The sequence below is a fragment of the Phaenicophaeus curvirostris genome, chromosome 2, assembly GCF_032191515.1.
Source record: "Phaenicophaeus curvirostris isolate KB17595 chromosome 2, BPBGC_Pcur_1.0, whole genome shotgun sequence".
Lineage (NCBI taxonomy): Eukaryota > Metazoa > Chordata > Aves > Cuculiformes > Cuculidae > Phaenicophaeus > Phaenicophaeus curvirostris.
This window is the reverse complement of record NC_091393.1, coordinates 45,052,879-45,077,598: the sequence shown is the minus strand read 5'-3', so window position 1 is coordinate 45,077,598 and position 24,720 is coordinate 45,052,879. Positions and strand designations below refer to the sequence as shown.

At 35.8% G+C, this 24,720-nt stretch overlaps 1 protein-coding gene across 1 annotated transcript in view; it reads right to left on the bottom strand.

The window, feature by feature from the left end:
• LAMA2 (laminin subunit alpha 2) overlaps positions 1 to 24,720 on the bottom strand; it is a 362,543-nt gene that overhangs the window by 257,837 nt on the left and 79,986 nt on the right. The window contains exons 2-3 of the mRNA XM_069851862.1: positions 17,518 to 17,688; positions 13,388 to 13,500 (exon numbers count right to left, since the gene is read on the bottom strand). Of these exons, the coding sequence (XP_069707963.1) occupies positions 13,388 to 13,500; positions 17,518 to 17,688 (284 nt within the window). The remainder of the gene's footprint in view (positions 1 to 13,387; positions 13,501 to 17,517; positions 17,689 to 24,720) is intronic.

Below are 24,720 nucleotides of genomic sequence, written 5' to 3'. Positions count from 1 at the left end.
TGCTGTTATGCATTACTGTTTGAGTTCATTATTTATGAAAGAAGGTAGAAATTTTTGATGCAAGAATTTTCAAACAACTGACTATTTAAGAAGAACTAACCTTCTCATTTTAGTCTCACATCCCACTCAGAGAAAAAGCCTAATTTAGAAACGGAGTGGCTCTCCAGATTCCTTAAATGACCATCTAGCACACACCTTTTCTATCGCCGTCCAGAGACAATGGCCACAGTTTCAAACATTCAGTGCACAGTCAGAAATTCTGCAATTGAAAATGTTGGCATGGAGAAAATAAAAGATGCTTAGCAGTATTCAGCTCCCACCGTGCTGCAGTTTACCCTCTAATGACAGCGTCTCTCCTGTTCATTTGAACTGCTTCCAACTGACATACTGCTACCAGATGGGGAATTTGGGCTGAAAGATGCACACATTTGATTCCAACATAGTTTTATGTGGCTTTTTTTTCCAGTGTTGCAAACAATTCTAGTTACTAGCCATCCAGAAAAATTGTAGATATGAATGTAATGCAAAATAAGATGCCCACAGCACTTGGAGGGAAAAACTGAGAATGATTTTACCATAGCCAACATAAAACTCACTACAACAAATTCACAAAAGTTCTAAAGCAGATGTATCCAAATAAAGCCAAGCTTCAGTTAGAAATGTCCCATCTTTTCTAATTAGATGAAAATTCACTCATGCACAACATTTTGCCCCATTCAGTTAATGCCTGCCTAACCACATTTTAAATAAAATAATTTAAAAACACCTCAACTGAGAACAATATAATCTTTTTTCCTCCCCTGTATATAATTGCAAGAGAAGTTCAAGTTCTTTTAAGAACACTTTCTTCTCCTTGAGAAAAACAGATCCTTTATTAATGCCTCTCAACTCTTGCTCATGTTGTAAGTAAAAGATGATTATAACTTGTGTCATTAAAAAAAAAAAATAAAAGCAAAACCTATTAAAACAGCACACTTTATAAAATGTCAAACTGTAAAGCTCTCAAGTTGTCCAGCTTTTGAATATCTAAGCTACGTAAAGCCAAATGGAAGGAGTCAGTACCTGCAAATTTTCTGGCAATGTCAACTTTGTACTTCGCAATTTTCTCTGTTGGTTTTCTCCACTACCCACTGTTCAGTTGTTTGTGAAGGCCTCAAAACGAATAGCTACTTTCTGTTGACCATTTTTGCTGCTCATCATTGGCCTACTGTAGACCAGAACTGAGGGATGAATTTAGCAATTTCTTTTCACAGTGCTTTCAAATAATAGCAGAAAGCAATTTCTTTTCTCTTTATTTCCTAAGGCTAATCACATCTTTTCACAGAGAGAGAATATGGTGAGGAATGGAAAATTGATGGAAATGCCAATATTCAAACCTTTCTTCTTCAAATGTAGACAATAGTAAAGAAGTACAAAAAAAGGTGGTTCTTCTATTTTGGTGCTAAAAAACACAAAAAAATTTTTTTCTTTTTTTTTTGCTCAGCTTGAGTCCTAATGTTACGACTACCCAGGGTAAAGTATTCTCATCTCCTTCAGTGAGGTTTCCATACAGTATCCTCACATCAGCTGCATTTCAGAGTAACTTGTCTGTTCCTCTACCTCAAGAAGAAAAGAACTATCATAGTTGTTTTATTAAGTTCCATTTTGAAGTCCTACAACACACAAACCTTGAAACCCAAACATTTAAAATCTGTTCTCAATCCCCTCACCTATTATAGACTCATATCTTATGCATCTTAATTTAATTAAATACAGGATATTAACTTTAACATAGACAAAACTATTTAGTCAGACACAGGAATAATATATTCTCTAGGAGAAGCAGATTCTTATTTTTTTGTAGAATCATAGAACGGTTTGGGTTGGAAGAGACTTTTGGAGACCTAGCCCAACCCCTCTGCCTTAAGCAGGAACAGCTTGCACTAAAAGCTAACTGCTCAGTAGTTCCCAGGGTTCTCTTTATTACTCTTTTTAAGAATAGGTGCGATATTACCTTTTCCGAAGTCACTGGGGACTTCATCTGACTGACATGGATTTTCAAATATAATGAAGACTGGCTTAACAACTACATCAGCCAATTCCCTCACAACCCTGGCATGAATCCTGTCAAAGTTATTCAGATTTCTGTTTTGTACAACAGAGGGCAAGTTCACTCATTTCATCAATGTGAAATTAGAGATCATTTCAATGTCACGGTTTCTGACCTTTCTGCAAAATGTACATAAATAGTTGTTATTTAGTGAGGTGACATCTACCTCTAACCCACCTGGCAGAGAGGGATACAAACATCTGAAACTGTTGTACTGTTAGCACACAGCATTTTCTGCATTATCAGCATTTAATATTTCCCTGCTGAAACCTTCACAGGTGTTTACTTTGAGTTGTCTAGAAAAGAACATGTTACCCACCATATATAACATATGATAAGAGGCATCATCTTGAGGACCTGAGATTTTTATTTTATTTTGATTGTAAGCTCGTTGAGGTCAAGATCATTGATCTGAATATGAAATAGGCATGTACTAATCTATACCCATTCCCCGAACATAACACAATGTTGTCTATGTTTCAGTCTAGAAATATTGTGGAATATGAACAACTTGAAAAATGAAAACTTAAATAAAGTACAAACTTTAGCCTCCACATAAGAAACGGAGATGCTTCCCCAAAAATTTTCAGCTTCTTGTTTGCTTCTTTCTTTTCTTCACTTTCACTTCAAATACACCATGCTTTATTTCTTTAGCTAAACATGACAGTGGTTAAAAAAACTTAAAAATCTATTCTGGTAAGCTGTCTCATGTCACTAAACTTCATAAATTCCAAAAACATATATAAGGAAAGAAGAAAATTGAAAATAAATGAGATGCTAAATCTGATTCTCAGATCAAGAAAGTGTATGCATGTTTAGTTTTCATTTTCACTTTTCTTAATACGTTTTTAATTAGAACTGCCTTAGATGTGGATATGTTGCTGTATGACATAGCAGGAGATATATGGAATATATGAAGTGAATTATGAGATGAGTTATTTTATATATTTATATAACATTTATAATTTATATAATTCTATAATTTTATATATTTCCATTTCATAGCCCCCTTTTACAATCAGAATTTACTTTTGAAGAATTAGAAAACATAGCACATTAGGATGCACAACAAAGCGAAAGGTTTATCTTCATCATGAAGTTGTATGTTCTGTTTAAGAACAGACCAAGTCTCTGGTTTTCCACGTTTTATACGTAAAGAAATCCAATATACACCCTTCTCTAAGTTTCTTCAGTCACTGAGTCCACGTTAGCCCAAATGAAGCAAACAGAGCTACACTAATGACGGTTTTGACTGTGTGTCTAAACTACATCACTGATAAATGAGTGTCTAAATGCTTCCACAGAGCATGTGACCTGCACGCGGACTTCATGAAGCACAAAGAGAGAGAGAATAATTTTTCCGTCTACAGATTTGATGAAAGGCATGCTTGTATATATATAGTCATTCTTCATTATGCAGAAGAAGGGATGATTTTATGCAGCCCCAAGACCTATTTCAACATTTATTTTATTACCACTAGTACTTTTTCCTTGAGTGGTTTTGGATCCACCAACAAAGCATGATCACTGCACAGATGAGGAAGAATTCTTTGCAACTCAGACTCAATGCTCTTGAGAAAGCTCTGACCTACTGTGCACATTATTAAGGGTAGCAGCATTTTATCCTGTGCCATATATAGACAGCTGAACAATTTTGCATCCTGGTAACCTATATAAGAGGCAATTAAAAACAACCTAAAGCATATTTAATCAAATCATGGTATAAAAACTGAAACATTGCTGCAAAGCATTGCATGACATTCATACGACAAAGTACTTTCTTGCAATTAGGAGTTGCTTCTACTCCCCTTACTCTTGACTTACACACAAAACCTTACAAAAGACAAATTAGTCAATCAATATCCTATCTCTTAACACATAATCCACTGCCCTTCTGTTATGACAGTTTTCATAATGTGTACTACAGAATGTTATTGCCCATCTTGTTGCATAGACCTTACCTTTCAGTTACAATTTTGTCATAAAAGGCTAGCATGCCCACCACTGTCAGCTGCAAAATTCTTCTTTTTCAAGTTAGCTTTTCATTCATCATAATCTATTCAATGACAACATATTCTTTCAGGAAGTAGAGCAAATCTGTTGAAGACTGAGAAGCCTATCATCCCATTATTTGTCATGTCACCATTCTCCCAGGGTCTATGACATTCTTCTGAACCAGAATTGCCAACAGTACAAAATCAGAAGAAAATCTTATAGTCATGTCAAAACATAAGTGTCACTCCGGATTCAAAGGATATAATACAGTATTTAGGACCTCTATCAAGAAACTATTTTCCTGAAGGATGGAAAGGAACATCTCTTCGTTAATGCCTAACATCTCTTCGTTAATGCCAAAATTAATAAAGAAGAGTATTATGCATATTTGCTTTAATCATTCAGGGAAAATGTAAGACAAGCAACCTCAGAAAGAAAACTATAAATTCACAAAACTTTTAAAGTATTTGACTGTGTGTATTATGAACTGAAGCTGAAAGGATTTGCTTACTTAGAAACCTTCCTGACTAATCTCAAAGCAATAAAGTTACATTCTGATTCAGTGGAGACCACATTGGGCAAAATAATCCTGTGGAGATTTATGGTTAATACAACGAATCAACCTACCTAGCAGCACTTCACACAGCAGGTATTACAACTTTCAGGATGATAATGGTTTCTTAGCATTTCAGAATGCATTGAAGAGTACTCCCTTCCTGTATTATTGCACCACTCATGAAAAGCTTTCTTTTTTACTGCTGCAGAAAAGTCAGCCTGAGTAGCTTCACTAACATTTGTTTGTCAGAACACCGAAAAGCTTAATGCAGCAGGCTCCACTGGAACTATGGCTGGCATAGATGTGCACTTTTGACCCTTAACTAAGGTAAAAGGTCATTCATTTTTCTTTAGGCTTTTGTCTGACATCCATGTGGAAAACTTTATTCTGAGACAAGAACTGAGCCCTGGATGACATCTGTCACCAGTATATGTACATTCTGCTCAAACATATTCTCTCCTTCCTACGAAGGATGGAAGGCTACATTAGATAAAGCATAGTTGCTAACAGTATACAAACTAGGTAGCTTTTAAAAATGCTCACTGTGATGTCAAAATATTTACTACATTTCTGCTTATTTTCAAAATTACTAATAATTATGCTTTCTAGGTATGGTAATTTCTAGATATTTTTTGTGTTGTTTGTTTTCTGTTTTTTCTTTTTGCTTATTTTCCAAACAATTTCATTATAAACTAACTTCAAATCCAATCCTTTTGCTCTGATTGAAAAGAATATCAGAAGAGCAAATTATGCTTTGTTTCGCCTTATAGGTATCTGATTATTGCATTACCAGCAAACTGTGTAACTAAAGAAATGTAGGGAATTACTAAAATATTCAGAATCAAGTCTATGGAGGAAACAGAAAAAAATTAGGAAAAAAAATCTGTACTATAGCATCCAGTTACATCTGTAAAAATTGTCTGGGGACTTTAATGAAACAGAACCGATCTCATTCTGTTTTATATTAGTTCTACAATCTCATTCTCATGGTTTAGTTGCATCTTTTTAGGGCTGTCACTTTAACAGTTCATTACCACTTAGATATAACAGAGCCAGAGAACTAGACTTAGGATATTTTTTTGAAAGAGAGATAATTAAATACTTTGTATTCTCAAATGTTTACATTACTTCAAAACAGAATGATTCATGTGCAAGAAATACTAAAACCAAATATTCAGCTCTATGTTGCAGGCATAGGCTGTAGCTCATAGATCAGTATTTTATAATTTAAATTTTTACAATCACTTCAAGCCAATGCAGAGTGCCAGCTGCTCCAGCAAGGGGTGGAACTGTTTTCCCCACTACTTCCAAAAATATGTTCCTGCCCCCTCCCCTACACCGGTATTAAAACCCCATGCAGCAAGCCGAATTAGAAAATTGATCTGGCAGAAACCTAACTCCCCCAAAGCAAGATGTATTTTTCATTATCAAGGTACTGAGCTGGTTTGCTGCATGATAGCACAAGCACTGGTGCCAGAACAAAGGGGACAGGAATGTCTCCCTTTAGCCAGCTGGGGAAGAGGGTTATGATGGAAGGAAGAGCAATCATGGAACTGCAGCATTACAGTCTGAACAGACTTTAATTCTGTTCACATTTCTGTCTTTAGACAAAGATTTTTGAAGATGGACAAAACAGACTGGTATTTATTGGTGAAAAGTCTCAGTTTGGATTTATTTTCATTGCTGTTAAACTACTTTCTGGTTTGGGGATGAAGAGAAGCTTTAAGCTTTACCTTTACAGAAACTGTTTTGAAAAATGTTTCAGCATTTCACATAATTGTTAGTAAAACAGAAAAAGAAAGCATTAACTGAAAACTTAAGCAAAATGTTTGGACATAGACAAACTTAAGATATGAAGACCAAGTGGCAGCTAATTTTACTGATCTGGTTATTGTATCCCAAGACTAAACAGTGTCATTAACCTTCCCTCTAATCCTTTCGCCATTCTGACACTTGATTTCAGAAGTTATTCAATAGAAAGTTACTTCATTTTCTTTTTACTAGAAAATGTGTTTGATATCCCAGAGAAGAGAAAATATAATGTGAAACCCAAATATCTGCTAGTGATAAACATATTCCTATAGTACTATGCAGATAATGTGTAAAGTCTGTTTTAATACAGCTATGCTGCAGCACCAAACCCCCAAGAAATCTCTATTAAAAAAGGAAATGTTGCTGTGAAATATCTTATCATCCAATTTACCTTATATTTCACTGTGGCAGTAAGACTAACTTCAGTCATTCCCTAAAGGATTACTTTAACTGCATCTAATTGTGGGGTTAAACTGTAAAGATAGAGCCACACAACAGGTTCAACTTTGAAACCAGACAAAAGGAAGATAGCTCCAGAATCAAAAATTCATGCAAAAACTTTCAAATGGTCAAGACTAAAAACCATAATTTCTTCTTGAAGAAGAAAATAAATTGGACAGGGATGCAGACTGAGTAAATTCATGGTCCCTGCCACTCAATTTCCAACATGACGCAGCTCCCAGTATACGTTCTTTTAAGACTGGCTTTGGAAGGGACAGTGAAATACATGCAACCTCATTTACTAGAAACATAAAGAAATGGCTACTCAGAAAAGGTAGCTTTACTTCTGAGATTAAATGAGTATGTCAAGCCAGTCCTTCCTGCAGCAATCTTCTTACAATCACCTCAGTCAATCACTAGAAGGCAGAAGGAAGAAGGCCAAAAGAGGGCAGAGAAGTGGTCATGGAAGTAAGAATTTAATTGCTCACATAACCTTTCACTAAAAACAGCCATTATTTAAATTAAACATATTAGGAATAGGTAGCCTGTCTCAGTCTGGGGCAACATCTTAAACATGGCTCTGCACAACAGTACTTGCCACGCTTGCCTCAAGTCCTCCTTGGCTAACAAACGTGAACTCTGCCATGTAACAGTGACAAACTCTTTCTGAGTTGCACTCCCCTAAGGGATATGGCTAACGTTGTGCATCAAGGAAACTGACAGCTGAAAATAATGTTTCCTTCAAGCACCTATCGACACAGCACACTCATACTGGTAAAGCAAAGGAACAAATGACAAGCAAGGTCCCACAAGCTAGGTCTCTTTGAGGGAGGTTTCTCCTCTCTGTTTCCTTCTCCCCCAACAAAGGTCAGCAATATTTCATTAAGACATAATGAAATACCACCATTTTGGTGTCTGTAGCATCTATCAGGCTTAATATTAAGTCTGGACTCTTCAGACAGAGCACTTATGAGGGTGCACCCACATCAGCTTTTAAGCTGGGTCCTCAGCACCAAATAAACACAAGTCCTCTCCCAAGTCCATTCCCCCTCTCTACCACCGTGACGCTCTTAGCTAACGTAGGCAAAACGGAAGTACAAATATTCAGATCTTTTCCTCTGTTCATTTCAAATTTTACTCAAATGTTCAAATATAGGTCATATTTCACATGATGTATAGTAGTCCTCAGCAGAGCAGCAGATGTATAAACACATTGTTTATTGGATGCAACCCAAATTTGAAGCTTTAAAATAAGAATAATAATTTAAAAAAACCAAGAATTATAAAGCACAGTAACATATTAATGAATCATATCCACATTGCGCATGTAGTATCTGTGACTCAGCTATGAAATATTAATTTAAGAAATTTATTGTAAAATTATTTCTGATGTTTGCAGCTGTCCTACCTATAATCACAAAGAAGATGTACTTTCAATGGGTCTCTTCCTCCCTAATGATCCTTTCTTCAATTTGATGTCAGCAGCGCACATACAGATTCTGCTTCCCTTCATTGATAGGAGGTGGGGGTGTTCCTACCTTTTAAGCTCCACCCAAACTGCCACACTGAGCTTTCAGAACACTAGTCTGGATCCTATCCTGCTATTTTTCTTTCCCAGCCTGAAACTTTCCAGTCATCCTTTCACAGATTCCAAGTTCTCGCTTGTCAGTCTTTTTCCACAGAGCCCACTTAGTTGTACAGTCTTGTATAGAGAAAGCAGAAGTACTCAGTTTTGCATTTGTTTTCCTCTTGGTAGCACTATCCTTACTAAGGATATGTGATACATGTTTGCAACAGTGCACACACACACCCGTGTATGTGTTTTTCCGCTCATGGGTATTAAAGTGAATCAAATAAAAAAGAAATACTTAAAAACTAGTGCAAAATCCTCCACTTAAATCATATTTCAACAATGCAGGACTACAAAATAATAAATCTAGCATTAGCAGAATATTGTAGTTTGCTTTTTGTAAATGCTTTTCAAAATGCTTCTGAGCATGTCAAGCATTCTTCTCCTACTTCTATTCAGTTCTCTATATAATTACAGAAATACCACTTCCCGAAGTATAATATGTTCCACTCAAATAGCGAAGCCCATAAGTCTAAAAACTTACATCTAGAAAGTACTGAAATACGCTTAAGAAGAAGTGGGACTGTGGTGACTTTTTACATAGAGTCAGCATCCTCCCTTCCTACAGAAGCAGGGCAGGAGACAGGATAAAAACACAAGGTGAAGAGTTGGACATGATCAGAGTTTAAGCAGCTTAAAACTGATGAACTGCAATTGCTTTATAGAGAAATCAACTACATAGCTTAATCAGTTATTTGTGCTCTTGCACCTTATGAAGTGCAACTTAGGAGATCTTCTGAGGCTTTGAGGATTGTCAACTACTTTCTTTTTCTTCAGAAATATATGCCTGGAAAGGATTAACTAGACACTGAACTTATCCTCCACAATCTCAGTCAATTAGGATAGACTTAGTAAGTCCATAACTTTCTGCCAAAACATTACCTCTTGGTCCACCCAAGTTCCATGCACCTACAAGTCACACAAAATATTCCAATACCATTTAAAAAAATCAAAACCAACATAAATGTGCTCCTGACACAATTATCTTAGCAATATCAAGAGTACTGGCAATGACCTTGATCCCCAGAACAGCAGGGAATATGTTAATAAAAGTGTCCTAAAGTGTATAGAAACCAGAAACAGATGGGCTGACCGCCACACATCCAACTGCTAACTGGTTTTCCTATGTATTTGCCAATTCCCTTTAAAGATACTCTAATAATCTTCCACATTACTGTGAAATTAAACAAACTGAGGATTTGGACTAGCACAAGTACCGGGAACATGTTCTCCCTGGAAGTCCAAGCTTTTCTGTTCTCCCAACACATTCCTCTGTACTTCTTGGAGAGAAGGCTTATTTTCTGTCATAGAATCATAGAACAGTTTGGGTAGGAAGGGACCATTGCATTCATTGGACCTGAAGTACTTTTGTTGCACTTGAACTGCCCATCACTCTTACAGCAAAACCACAGACCCTACGCAACCAGCAGGACACTTTCCAGTAACTCATTAGTGCTTCAGAAACTCAACATCCTAGCACACTGAAGAACGTACCCAGCCAAGCACAGATCTGCAGTTTCACTTTGAGAAACCGCGGTAGCTCAGCCTCTCAGTTTTAATCCTTATTTAAATTCACGTGAGCTACTCCCAAATAAATCTACATGCATATTTTGACCTGTTATGCACTTGCTGGATGAAAAGTACTGTAAAAAATAATTTTTTACATACAGCTACGAATGGTGTTCCATAATATTCTTGTGAAACAGATAAGATGATGATTGTCAAAATGGCTAGATAGTCTAGAAAAGTGAAGGGTTAAGAGCAAATTAGCAAAGATGCTCAGAACCAAATAGTTCCAGTTATCAACTCCTATTTTTATAATAGATGGGGTATGAATTTCAAATACTTTAATGAATTAGAAACCTGGCCTCTGCTATAGATAAATGCTCTTTATAAGTATTATAGTAAACCTCAACTGCTGGGAGAAGAAAAAAATACTGCATTTTTCCCATCCTGACTGATAACATTTTGATTCCTTCTAAAGTTAAATATATTTCACTTCTACAGTTTACTAGTTATTGCTAACTAGAATACCCCATTTTTACATGGCTACACTGCACAATAAAGTAAAAAATCCACATAGCTGTCCCAAAAGGCCAAGTGTTACGTATATGAAGAAATTGTGATTATTTTCCCTGATTTTTTCATGAACTTAGGATTGCTAAAAGCATTACATACACTATCATAATTACTAGTAATAACACATAAACTAATGCATTCCTGCAATTTTCAGCCCATTACTTGTAGACTTGTCATTTGTTATTTCTAATTTAAGCATTTTTACACTTAAAGCAAGAATTTATCCACATAAACATAGCAATTACTGAATCTCCTATTAGACAAAGATAAAGAATTGTATTTTTTTTAAGTGAGGTCAAGAAGATATCTGGTGTTCATAGTGACTACTACATTTGACACTAGCTGGAAGATGTATTTCACATTTTACTGATGACTTCAATAAAGCCTAGAGTGCTGTGTCAACAAAATACTGAAGCACGCAACTAACACCTCCTAATATTTCTCAAAATTCAAACAACTCTTTTCTTTCTTATTGAGCAGTTCAAAAGCCATGCAAATTGCAACATACCTTTTACTTCATTATGAAGAATAAAACTCTTGTTCCATTTATGTAAGGTGGTGAGTAACCATAGCGTGCATTCCTAACTACATGGGTTACTCATGTCATAAAGAGTATGCAGACAGCATTAGCTATACAGAATCTCATCCCGTCTCTCTGACATACATGAGAACCTCAACAATGCTCCTATTCCAGCCAACAAAACTGAATGGGCTTAAAAGAAGATACTGGCTTTAGTCCTGCAAAAGGACAAGGACAAGCTTTCTTTCAATGATAAGCAAGAGAACATGGGAAAAACAGGCTCATGCTTGAGCCTTGTCTCATTTAAATAACAACAAAAACCCTAAATCCATACAACACACAGTGCAGTATTCTCTGACCATGGTCAACAGGCACACAAAGAAGCCTTTTAAACTCATTAGAACAATCTGTATTTTTCCTTCAATACAGTCACTCTTTCTGTGGTTGCTACATTTTAGTACACTAGAAAACTCAAACTTCAGGAACTACACACAGCTGCTTATTTTTTATGACAATCTAGATACTGACACAGCAGAAAAAAACTCAGAATTTGTAAAGCTCTGGCCTATTACAGAAGTAAAATCAGTAGGTGATGAAAAACAATGATGGTAATTTAGTTCTAATGCCTGACAACTACTCACATATTAAGAGATCATAGCCAACAAAAAGCTCAATCCTTTGCTGTAAAGGCAAAACAGTTAATAACTCTGCAAGCTTAAGAGACATTTAAAAAAACCCAAAACTTTTAATGCCACAGGAGCTAGAAATCAAACTTCTGTAAAAAGGTTTAGCTCTGCTGACAAACAAAAATGCACATTGAATACTTCTGCAGGTATAAGGCCAAACACAGAGACGTAGGATTGTTTCTGCCAGTAGCAATGAGTGCTCCAAATCCAGAATGCTAATAATTCTTGCAAAATTCAAATGCTTTTCCAGGTATAAAGACTACTGCCCTACAAGCACTTCAGCATCACGTTACTTACAAGAATCTTTACAATCAGATCATCTGGATGACAGTTTGTGTACAAGAAATAAAGGATAAAATCTAGAAATCCAAACGTTGTTCTTCATTAAATCTTACTGAAATTGTGAGTTCTGGACTAAGTTAAGACATAATTTGACCTCTTAAAACAAAATTTTATGTATGCATGCACACAAAAGTCTCAATGCCCTGCCTTTCCTTTCATTTTATTTTCAAAAACCTTTGCTTTATTCAAGGCTTTTTGGGTGATAATCAGCTATTGTCCAGTTTATGCACAGCTAAATGAGAAAGAAGGGAGATAAGGACAGGAAAGTTCCAAGTAAAACTGATAAACCAGTAATAATAAATTGAAATAGAAAACTGATCTCAATGAAGAGATCACAAAAGAGGGAGAGCCGAGAATAGAAATCTCTCTCTAGTGAGCCTAGTGAGTGGAAGGGCCTTCCCTTTTTTCTTAACACTTGGAAAACAGACTATGTTTGCTGGTCTGATTCAAGTTGCAGACAATTAAGGGCCAGCCATAGACAAGAGAAGAGTTTAAGAGGGAAAAAAGATTTAAAATTAATTTGTAATCTACCTAATCAAGTTTAATAACATGACGAATACATCTGGTACTATATAGTTGTTCTGTATTTTTCTTGGCATAACAAAAAAAAGAAAAGAGCCATCTACCCTCAAATCCTCTTGCTCACATACACTGAAATTTAGATAGCATTTTTTCTAAGCACCAAAAACTGCACTCTCTATAGCTAGATCTGCTAAGCAAGATTCCACCAACAGTATGCAATTTATTTAAGGACCTCATTAGTGGAACACCTGTCTTAATACAGGCTCTCCCTCAAAATAACCTTCCACATGCGCATGTTTACCTAGCACAGCAAAACTATTTTTAGGGTATTTAAGTGTACATACTATGCTACTGAAACAATAAAGAACAGTACCCTAACTGTAAAGTTCTATTCATGTGAATTTCTCCCTGAAACCATCTTTTGTTTTTAAAGAGCCAAACTATGTATTACTGTGAAAAAAACCTGAAAATGTTATACTTAAAGTAATTTTAAACATGACTTCATAAAAATATATATGAAATAATTCTTACTTTGGTACATTACGTTAGAATGAATGGTTCAGTAAGATCATCCACATAAACAACAACAAGTTATAGGAGAAGCTGAGTGTGTCTTCATAATACAAAAGCAGAAAAGAGCAAAAAGGATAATACTCCAGGTCATCTATTGTATAAGAAATCAAGCCTCTGCAGAAACAAAGAAACAGAAGCCTACCTGTTGGAGATCCAACGTAACGGTCACATAATGATATTCGATTCCATTCTGGATACTAGGACTTTGCCACCAAGTGTTCTTGCCATCAATTGCATTTGTTATTGGATGTCGGTCTGTTAGCAGAGGAGAAATACATAAATATATTTTAAAATTACTAGGAGACTTAAATTTTATTAGGTATAAAATCTACATTTGAACAAAATTACAGGAGGTAGCACTTTAAAAATAAAAATACAATAAACAGATTGTTGGGATTTTTTACTCCTGAGGTATGGTCATTGTTTTTATTACCAGGATACTCATCTAATCTTAGTTGTTTAATTTGGGTTAGGATCACAAGAAAGTAGTTCAGAATGCTTGAATGTATTTGGAGGCTCTCCTGATTCTCCAGAAAACATAGGCATCTAAATCAAGTGAACGCCCCCTGCAAATTTCCAAAGTTTCACGTACTGTGAAGTCATTAAATGTTGCAACAGAAAAAACCAAATCAGGAACCCAAGATTTGGTGTGCAGAGAAAGCAGAGATTAAAGTAATATGGTACTTGCATTTCTAAGCACACATGGAAATAATTCAGAAATCATTAGAGAAGAAATTATTCAGAAATCACAGAACATATATCTCAGCTGGAAAAATGACACATACGTGCACATAAAGGTGGTTATAAACCATATCAAAATCAAAGAAGCATTACTTCTCATTTCTGTGTTTACTGCAGTGTCCCAAATGAATCTCAAATAATAGGGATAACAATTTATTTACAGGATTGAATTCTTCCTTTACAAGATTTGAAGTTCGCTTACATAGTATTTTAATATTATTTAGACTGAGAGAAATGGCCCTCAACATTTGCTGGTTACTTTTTGTGGTTAATTAGTGTTTCTCTCCACTCTGAAATAGAGAATAACAACCTCAATTTTAAAAAAAACATAATAAGATAGGAGAAATCCTACCCCTCTCATTAAGGATGGCTTTTTAAACTGACAGGTTTTCTTGATATAAAACTGGAATATGCTTCATGATTAGCTAGTCCTAGAACTGCAATTAATTAGTTCATTAAGTGATTAATTTACTTGTTATTTTAATTATTATTTAAATCAACCAGTCAGATTGATACCTTGTGTCTCTGTTTTCTTGCTACATCAACCACCTAGCTCCTAGCTCATTAAGGAAAGCCAGAATGCCTGAACATATTTAAAGATACAATTAAAGTGCTTTGTGGGAGTGAGGGAATGCATAAGTCCTCAAAATTGAAAATGCCAAAAAATTAATTTAAATATCAGATTATTCAGTGGCATCAGCGGGCAGCAACTTAGAATACTGGTGCTAAAAGTGATGTTATTAGTAGCTTTACCTTTATATTGAAGAGAAAACTAAAACACACCCATACTTTACATGTTGTCGATTCCCACAGCTCTGATCATCTTCACAAACCTTGGCTTTAAATAAGTGCTAGTAAAAATCACCTGTAAATCAAGCTCAGAGATCAGTGATTGTGACAGAAGCTGCCTAATTGGAAATTTTGATGCAAGTCTCTTCAGGTGAAATTGATATAAAGGTAAATCATGAGAAGGAGGGCTGGGAGATTTATCAACAATTAATCACAATCACCATTATGAAAGTTTAATCATAATTAATTTGGAAAAAACTAATTAATTGCTGGCATGTTTTGCCTATTTAAAAGGGAAGGCAAAATAATACAGTATTTGCAAAAAAGGACTGGACTCCAAATGCAGTTCAAGGACCAATCTCCTTGATAGATGGCAAGAGGGAGAACTTACAGAGTAAGCCCATCAAACTATGCTCTTTAATTTGGGCTCACATGTGATTAACCAGGGAATTTGTGTTCATTTCCTACCACAGTAATTAAGGGGAGGCACTCTAGGTTCACATATTCCAGGGGGATCATTTAAAGTCTGGTTACATTACATAGTTGTCCTGTTAATGAGCCATCTCTGTTTAGATAAGGCATTTCCTTCTGCCAAATGAACATTTAAAAGCCTTAAAATGAGATGTGGTTAGCAACAAAAAAACAGACATTATGAAGCTGGGCAGATTCAAGTTTTTAAGAGGGTAGGAGTAAGAGGACATAGATATAAATCATTCAGATGGGATTTATATTTATATACTTGTGCATGTGTGTATATACACATACATTAGCATACACTATCTAATATCATAGGTAGAACAGGGGGACAAAGCAATCAGGCTCTGGCTTAGGTTTGGTTTCTGAATTAAATGAACTTTATAGTAAAATAACTCATATGAAGTGCACGTGTCTCTAAATACCCACCTATAAAGAAAAGAAAGCGTCTTGCACAGTGTTTCTGCCAGTTGGAATGTTTCCAAAAGCCCCTAAAATCTTCTCTGAGAGAGATACACTACTATAGTGTAACATATTTGGAAGCTTACTTTGCAAATTGTATGACCTTTCCTCAGAAGTTGACATTTACTACAATTAAAGAAAACATTGAAACTTGGAAAATATCTTGGGGTAAAAGCAATAGGTTGCAAGTGTGTTCAGACAAATCAAGTGTTCTGTACTGGGGCAATTATAATTAGCTTCATAAAGACAAGGAGCAAATGGATAGGTAGCAATAAGCAGGAAAGCATCTGAGGATGGTCATGGACAACTAGCTATATATCTCAGTGGTGTCACACCATTAAAAAGGGAAAATATCTAAATAAAACATGCAAACAGGAATATGTTCTGTTCATTCTGAAGCAACCCTCCATCTGTATGCAGTGCTGATAAGAGCTCAGGTGAAATCTAATAAAGATTAAAACCTCTACAGGGAATTCAGAGAACTGCTGTTTGCACAGTAAGAGTTCTAGAAAATACAGCCTATGAAAAGAATGAAAGAAAAAGAGATGTTCAGCGTAGAAACTAGACAGAGCAATACCATCAACCCTCAAAAATACCTTTGTAAAGAAAAAAGGAATAATCCATTCCTTGTATTGAATGAAGTTAGGAAAAAGGTAACATGAATTTCTTCAAGGAAGATGCAGATTAGCTGTCAGGAAAAGAATTTTTAATGAGTAAAATAGCCCTAGGAAAGGTAGCCCTGGAAGGCAGTTTCTAAGAAGAAACTAAACAAGCTTCTGTCTGGAGAGCTAAAGCCATAGATAGCTCATCCTGTCTAGAACTAGCAGACAGATTAAATGTCGTCTTTTTTTTTTTTTCTGTGGTTTTAAGCATATGCTTAAATGTGCTTTGCCATGAGGTGTAAATATACCTGAGCTAGGTTTTAGAGGGAAACAACTGGGAAAAAAAGTGAAATTGTCTCCATGCTTCTGAGGCTGTGTTTCTTCCAACATTTTATATATACCATTAAAAGCCATCTTAAGTGTCTCTACACCCTGTACCATCTACAGTGCTAATTCACTCACAGAAGTCTAACAGTGTTAATACTATTGATGTCTTTTACTGCAAAGTCACAAGGAATTAACCTTGCATGACTTGACTAAGAAATTTTCTTATTTCTGATCTTCCCAAGTACTAAAAATACGCATCTCTGAAGCAGATGAAAATGAATTTATATTTGAAAAATGATTTTGCTTCCGGGTAGTCTTTAAGAAAGCACTGTTAGCAAAGATCAATTTTAATATGAAAAACTAAGCAATTAAACCAAGCAGTGCTCCATTATCTTACCATCTTTTTTGCTGGCTCAGGGACTCTAAATTAACATCAAACGAAGAAGAAAAACATCCCAGAACACAATAAAATAAAACTACACTTGGCTCTCAACTGAAATTTCAGATGTCGCTTAGGTTGGCCAAAATGTTCAAATTCCACATGCAGGTATGCAGGTATGCAGGTAAAAGTCACCTCGTTGTCATTCATGGTTAGTATGTATCAAGAGAATTCAACAACAGCTGTAGATACTTAATTCTCCTAAATCTGAATTTAGGTGCTCCACTTTCAAGTATCTGAATTACAAAGTTCAGTTTGAGGAGTATCCATAGCAGATACAGGTTTTGAAATACCAGTGGAAGAGATGAGTAACATAATTTAAAGAGACATGCATTTCATAGTAATCGGACCAGTGACCAACAGTCCTATTTGCTGAGTATCTGCAACCCTTTGAAAAAAGATTTTTTTAAAGGATCTAAACAAAAATGGCAGACGTACGATGTGGAACGCTGCTCCTTTGATCACAAATACGGCACTGAGGGTTCCTTACAGGCTGTCCAGGTACATGTTCAACAAGTTTGCAGTACATTTCTCGACCCTTTTCTCCACAGGTAGCATTGGTTGTGATGACAGCATTGGTAGCCAGGTTCAGCACTGCAGGAAACAAACCTGCAAACAAAATGAAATATAATCAAGGGAGGCAAAATTAAGGTGAATTTAGCAGGACAATCGTAAATGAACATAACATCTGTTATGGCATTAAAGCTTAGTTTTCAACAACTATAGAAATACTGAAGTACAAAAAAACACTAACAACTTTGGGTTTGATTTCAGAATTTAGACATCAGAATAAAGCCATTATACCAATGCTTTCCTCCTCATTCCCTTTTAAAACTCAAATTGGTGCCTTCTGGTTACACCTCAAACAACATCAGGCTGCTGCGGAAGAATGTTCAGTATGGAAACATACAAAGCATCATAAAATATATTTTTTTCCATAATAAAACCTTGTGCTCCTATCCAACTGGACATTGAAACATTGTATGCAAATTACCTATGAAAAATCTTTATTATTATTCTTTTCTGCATACATCTTCATGGGAAAGCTTTTCCTTCACAGACTGTATCACTTGTACTACACTATATTACTGTTCTGTTTAGAACCTCATAGTCACCTCCATCATCATAAGAGCCTAGTAATTCATGCAGCAACATGAATAGCATCTGTCATGTGCGACTTCCTTTTCCTCAAGGAGAGGATAATACATACAATATTATATCTTTTATGGCAGAACTGTTGTTATTTTTTTCAGGTGCACATGCTGAGTGATATATTATAATTCTCATTCAGCACAACACTTAAGCAAATGTCTGTGCTCTGCTGAGCTGAGTTCTATGTAGCAGTAAGCTATAAAGATTATAAACCATATGAAGAACAATCATTAAGGTGGGTTACTCTTCTTCCCACTAAATACTGATCAAAACCTTTGAGCTGTGATAAAACTGATTCATGGAGACAAAACAATATGATATGTTGAATATATACATTGGCACCTCACATTAAATCAATCAGTTTTGCATACTTAAAAGCATAATTTGACATGGCTGCAGGTTAAACCAAAACAACAAAAAAGGCCCTAAGATATGGATTGGGATCAGCTTCAGATTTATTGATAACAATTTCCACTGGCCTCAATGCCATTCTTCTACAATTCATTCAGTTCCAACTCTATTGTAGTATTATAACCTTAAAATAAGGCTTGAATCAAAACTGAATCTGTAATTATTCTACACTGATAAATCTCTCTTTAAAATGACTTTCCTTTTCCTCCTCCACGGATGGACAGCACTATTCAACAGACTCCTTTCAGTCCTTTAACGCCAGTATCATGCTTGTCTCTGCAATTAACCTGTATGCCATTTAATTACCAAGCTTGGGTGGTCACACTACAGCTGTCCTCTGACGTTGTGAGTTAGTAACTCATGCTCACTTCAAAACCATGTTAAACATACTGCTTGAGCAAGAGAACCCATTAGTTACTAACCTGTCTAATTTATATAGTCAATCAATATTTGAGATTTTATTGATAGCGCAGATTGCTTCTTCTGTATAGATTACAGCTCATTTTCATCACATTTTTTAAATCTAAACAGTTAGTCTGGCTTGGTTTTTCTCAGTGATATTTGCTGCATTCTGCAATGGGGGCACATGATAAGAATCTGTGTAAGCATCAGCAGAGTAGATGAATTAATAGCTGCGGAACTTCCTATGTTGACTTGCAGCCTCATTATTCTCTTTTTAGGCTATGTGAAGTTAATAGCGTAAAAGCTAGCAATCATTTAGTCTTAACATCAATTCAGGCATTTTGGTTTGGAGTTAAGTATTTTATTCTCTCAAAAGTGAACCTTGTAAAAAGGACAGAATGATCCTACATGCAAGAAATCGCAGTATATGGCATCAGGAGACTAAATCCTTCAAAAAAACGGCAGAACAGCTGAAAACGCGCAGCCAAAAAGCCTCCAGACTCAAATAGCTATAAAAATATTACTTATTATATGTCTGTATGCAAATCATAACATTATTCTAAATTTTAACTAAAATTTTAAATGTAACAGACATAATTAAAAGAGGAGTACTGAAGGAACTCATCAATTAGAATATAATTTCACTCTTCGGTAACCTCTTTTATGTAGAGAGCAGCTTAGGGCAAACCTACCAAAACAGCCTTGCTCATAATCAGTACAAACAGAGGCACCAAAACCAGTACTGGGAATTTCACTGAAGAGACTGTGCCAAGACCCCAGCACTTCACAAGGAAGCACATACACACTGCGTTCCTTGTAGGCTCACATGAGTGGACGTGACAGGCAGAGACCAAGAGATGCACAAAATGCTCCTGCGCTGCACTTAGTATTTTGCATTTGGTATCGATGAATTCCCTAGTTCTGGAATTTTAACAATTTTTAAATTGTGATTAACAGCTACAGATATGAACTTCTTAAAAATAATTTTTATTGGCAAGGAGCAGGGAGATGGACTCAATGATCCTTATGGGTCCCTTCATACTTGAGATTTTCTATGATTCCATGGTAATGCTTTGTATTGCCCCAAAAAAGGCCTTGCTTTAAAGAACGTCTGACGTGCAAGCCTGATGAAGTGAAGGAAGCAGGACTAATCATATTTCTACAATAAATATATACGATACTTTCTGAACATAAGCATAAGATTCTAGCAATTCAGAAGATGAAAGCATTGTCTTTAATCCTTTAGTTAGGCCCTTTGAATATGAAACTAAAATGTGAATGTTCATGATCCTACTATACGCTGTTTACTCTCTCTAAAATCACATCTATCCAACAATAAATCCCCAGGATAAGGGCAAGAGAGCTGAAGACATCACAGTTCACGTTTTTCATAGAACTTAGCCTTATTTTTCCTGATGATAATAATACATTAAAAATGTTTTTCAATTGGTGCACTACTTCTGTGCATTCTAAAATTAAATTTCTCCCTAAATTAAAAGTTCAGTTATAAATCCCACTCTGAATGCTATGGACATCCTGCTATGAAATACTTCCAAAAATATGATCTCTTGCAATTACAGACAGCTCTTCTTTCCTTATTGCCAGCTACCTCAGTTATCATTTGCTCCAGTGCAAAGACTGGGTAAAATACCTCTGAGTCAGAAAAACATTATCTCTGTTTTGTGTAGCTCAAGTGTAAGCAGAGAAATCCTGTTCCAACTGACAGCGACATCAATCTTTTCCCTCCTTTCTGTCACAGGCAAAAAACATATTAGCATTCACTTCTGTGTTTAAAAGTATCAGAATTCTAGTAATTACATAGAGGAAATAGGTAGAACAGATTGGCTTCTAATTAGGCAGTGGTTTTAGCAGCCTGGGTTTAATTTGTGGTTTTCAACAGACTTCTGTTGCATGAAGAGAAAAATAGTCTCAGGTTCTCACCTATGAAACAAGCATGGTCATCTTTCTGCTTTCCACTTTGGCTTTTAAGCATGGAACGTATTCCATGAAGCTTTTAGAGCACAGAAGCCCGATTCACAGTTTGTTTACTTTTGATAGCTGATTAAACTATGAAAGGAAAATAACACAGAAACTAATAAAATTCTTTGAAGTGATGTCTCATGCAAAGGTAATCAAGAAAGCTGCTCAACTCTCTACAGAATTAGTAATGATAAGTTTAGCGCACATTGTCAACACAAACAGTTTTAGAAAAACAAACAGTAAAAATGAAAAGCAAGAATCGCTGATTTTTTGCCTACAGACTCCAATGTACTCAAGTTTTATACCACCACTGTTCTAGTAAGTAGGTCGTGGTACCTACACATCAGTTTTTTAAATGTTCACAGATCAAAGCAGATCTGCCTATCCGTCTTAAAGATAAAAACCGTGGATACTTGGCATCAGTGTTTTTGTAGAGGCCTCACAAGCAATGCTTATCATTACTAGAGTTCTTTGTCAACATTGGCATGTATATAGGAATAAGTGATTCAGTGAGTTTAACATATTTAGATTAACGAACAGATTTTGACAAGATTCCACAAAGCCCATTAAAGGAACTAAGCTATCATGACACGAGAGAATGACCTCTGATGAGATAACAAGAAAAGAAAATGGGAAGTAGCACTGGAAAATCACAGTGAACTCCACTGAATCCTGCTTTGTTCAACAGTTACTTAAGTAACTTAGAAAAGAGATTAAAAAGCAAGGTGACAATTTATTGATGACAGAAATTATTCAGGATAAGCAAAATAAGGACAGATCACAAAGAGTAGTAGAAAAATTTCACAGTATGGTGTGTCTAGACAATAAAAAGGCAGACGAAATTGAGGAAAGGAAATTAATACATAGGAGGAAAATATTATAGGCCCTGCACTAGCTATTATCACCTCTGAAAGAGTTGTTATGAATATTTCAATGAAAATATTAGCTCAAGAAATAGAAAACAAAGTCATTACATTATCGCATAAATCCATCCATAAACATAGAATCACAGAATCATAGAATATCTCAAGTTGACCCTTAAGAATCAAGAAGTCCAACTCCCTGCTCCTTGCAGGACTACTTAAAACTAAACCATATAGCTAAGAGCATTGTCCAGATGCACAGCAGAACTAAAACAGATAAAAGCGTGACAAGATCACAGCTGTGGATCAGCTTCCGAATGTGGACATTAATAATCTATTAGTTTTCTTCTAGGAAAAGAACTAACTAGGAGATGCATAAAATTACATAACTATATAAAATTATAAATGGGTTTAGCAAATGAACATTTAGAATTGAATGTGGTAAATTTAGTTATGCTTTTACCACAAATAAGAGTGCTGAGTCAACTTATCATAAAGAAGTTTTCTTCATTAATTGGGATCTTTTGGTCTGTTTTTAAATGAAAATACTTTTCAGTATGATAGAAATTAAATTGTAGAATACATGAATAAATTCTATAATAAAATGTTTTAATTTCAAAAACAAGAATGGATTGAAACACAATTACATTAATACATAGAACAAAGGTTCATCTGGGGCTGCGAAACATGAAGGGCCTGGTGTTCAACTGTCAGTTCAGAATATCCCCAAGTCACTGACTGTTGCAGTGTTTTATCCAGAGAGACAATACTGAACTCGTGTTCTTTCACGGTTTTTCTTCAATATTGCCTCTAGTACACACATTAGTTGTTTCTTACTAAGGCTGGTAGCACATACAGACCAATACCAAGGAACAGAAACTGAATCATAGAATCAAAGAATCATAGAATAACCAGGTTGGAAGAGACCCACCGGATCAAGTCCAACCATTCCTATCAAACTGTGACCTTAATTTTGTGTGGCATTGCTAATGAAACGATATTTTTGCCAATATTCATATTTTCCACCAGCCCTGGTCCTCTATACTACATCCTATTATTACCTTGCATCCATAAAGGTGTCATTAATGTCTACTTATTCTATAGACCCTCAGAACATTCTTTGAGATTGGTGATTTCCGTGCAGTTTTCTCTAAAGTAATATTACCCAATCCACTTCCTTCTTTTTCTAATCTCATTGCATAAAGGAAAATAACAGCCTGGCTTCACATCTTTTTTCTTTTCTTTTATACACTTTTCAAGTTTCCTCACCAACCTTCAGCTCATACTTAATGAGTATCGGCTGAATAAAACCCACCAATCTGATGCCTGGCACCCTGCCCTATTTTGTGATGCCCTATTACCTACTTCTCTGCCAAACTGACAGATTTTCCACATGCTTTATTGCAATAGTTGAGATCAGCAGAAGCACATACACCAAACAAGTAGCAGGTACAAGACATTTTCATAAAGCCTGTCAGCTGTTGAATTCAATCTCATTCTCACTCTCACTCTCCTCCCAAACAGCAGTATTTGATTGACCTTCAGATCACACTGCAAGACCTGGATGATTTCCCTGACCTGAGAGAGGATGTAGGGATTCTGGTGGGAAATGAAAGATATTAACCATATCTCCAGCTGCCAAATGGCGATTACAGGTTCATTATGAAGCGGGGATAGTCACTGGGGTAACCTACTTTTAAAAATATGTCAAGGAACAGTTACAGCAAAGGAGGGGAACTGAGAATAAATATGAATGTAAACAAAAAATTACCTTGTACATTGGTCTTCCTACAATTTACCAGTTCTGACACTTATGTGTTGCTTTCCTTCCCTTCATATAACCCATGGAGAACTGCAAATACTGTTTTAGTGACATCAGCCTCCTACATCTACAGACCAACTGGTGGGATACATCTCACTAGGACACTTTAGCTTTATAATGGAAGTAGGAATGACAAGGAAAGAAGGAAGACCAAGGTTATAACCTCTGTCAGGCTTCTGCTACTGCATGGGTGATGCAGCAAGACACCCTGAATGAGAAAGAAGGAGCCACCAAGCAGCAACAGGGGAATGGTAGAAGCATCAGGGACTTTTGCATGGAGATGAAGGAAGGAACTGTCTGAGAAAATCAGGAGAAAGACCACTGCAAAGATACTCACAGGAGATTCTGTAACCTTTCTTGACAAATAATGGTTGGCACATGAAAGTTTACGTTCAATATTATTTAATGTGTAAATTGTGTTTACACGGTGATAGATCAGCACTCTGTTTTACTGAGGGCAAAACTAATATAAGTAGTCATAGTCTCTGCACATACAAGCAAAATGTTAACAAAAAAAAATTATTGTTTTTTAATGGTATTTTTAAAATACTTCCAAGATAGAAGACAAACTTTGGTTTACCAGATCTGGGTTTTCTGTGTGTCTTATTAAAGCGTTAGAACTGAGAAACAGGGGTTTTTTCCTTCAAAGAAAGCTCTGTTAAGACCTGCATATCCTTCTTCTCTCTTCTAAACAGACCAATATTTGGCACTTCGTATTTCCTTCAATCTTCTCAAAATATCCCTAGTCTCCTCAAAGAAGCAAATAAAACAGTCTGCCTAAATATGTCTAACTTTTCAAGCCAATCTTCCTAGTCTATAGAGTACTTTGAAATGTTCACGCAGTGAAGCAGAGCTGTTTGCAACTGAATTTGTACTAAAAAGACAAAAGAGAATATGTCAATTTAAGATGTTCTAAGAAGTGTCACTGGAAAAAGAGAGACTTGTCTGCTGCAGCGTGGAGCTATGCTAGGCTGTGGGAACACAGTGGGGAGAAAAAACTGGGACAAAACA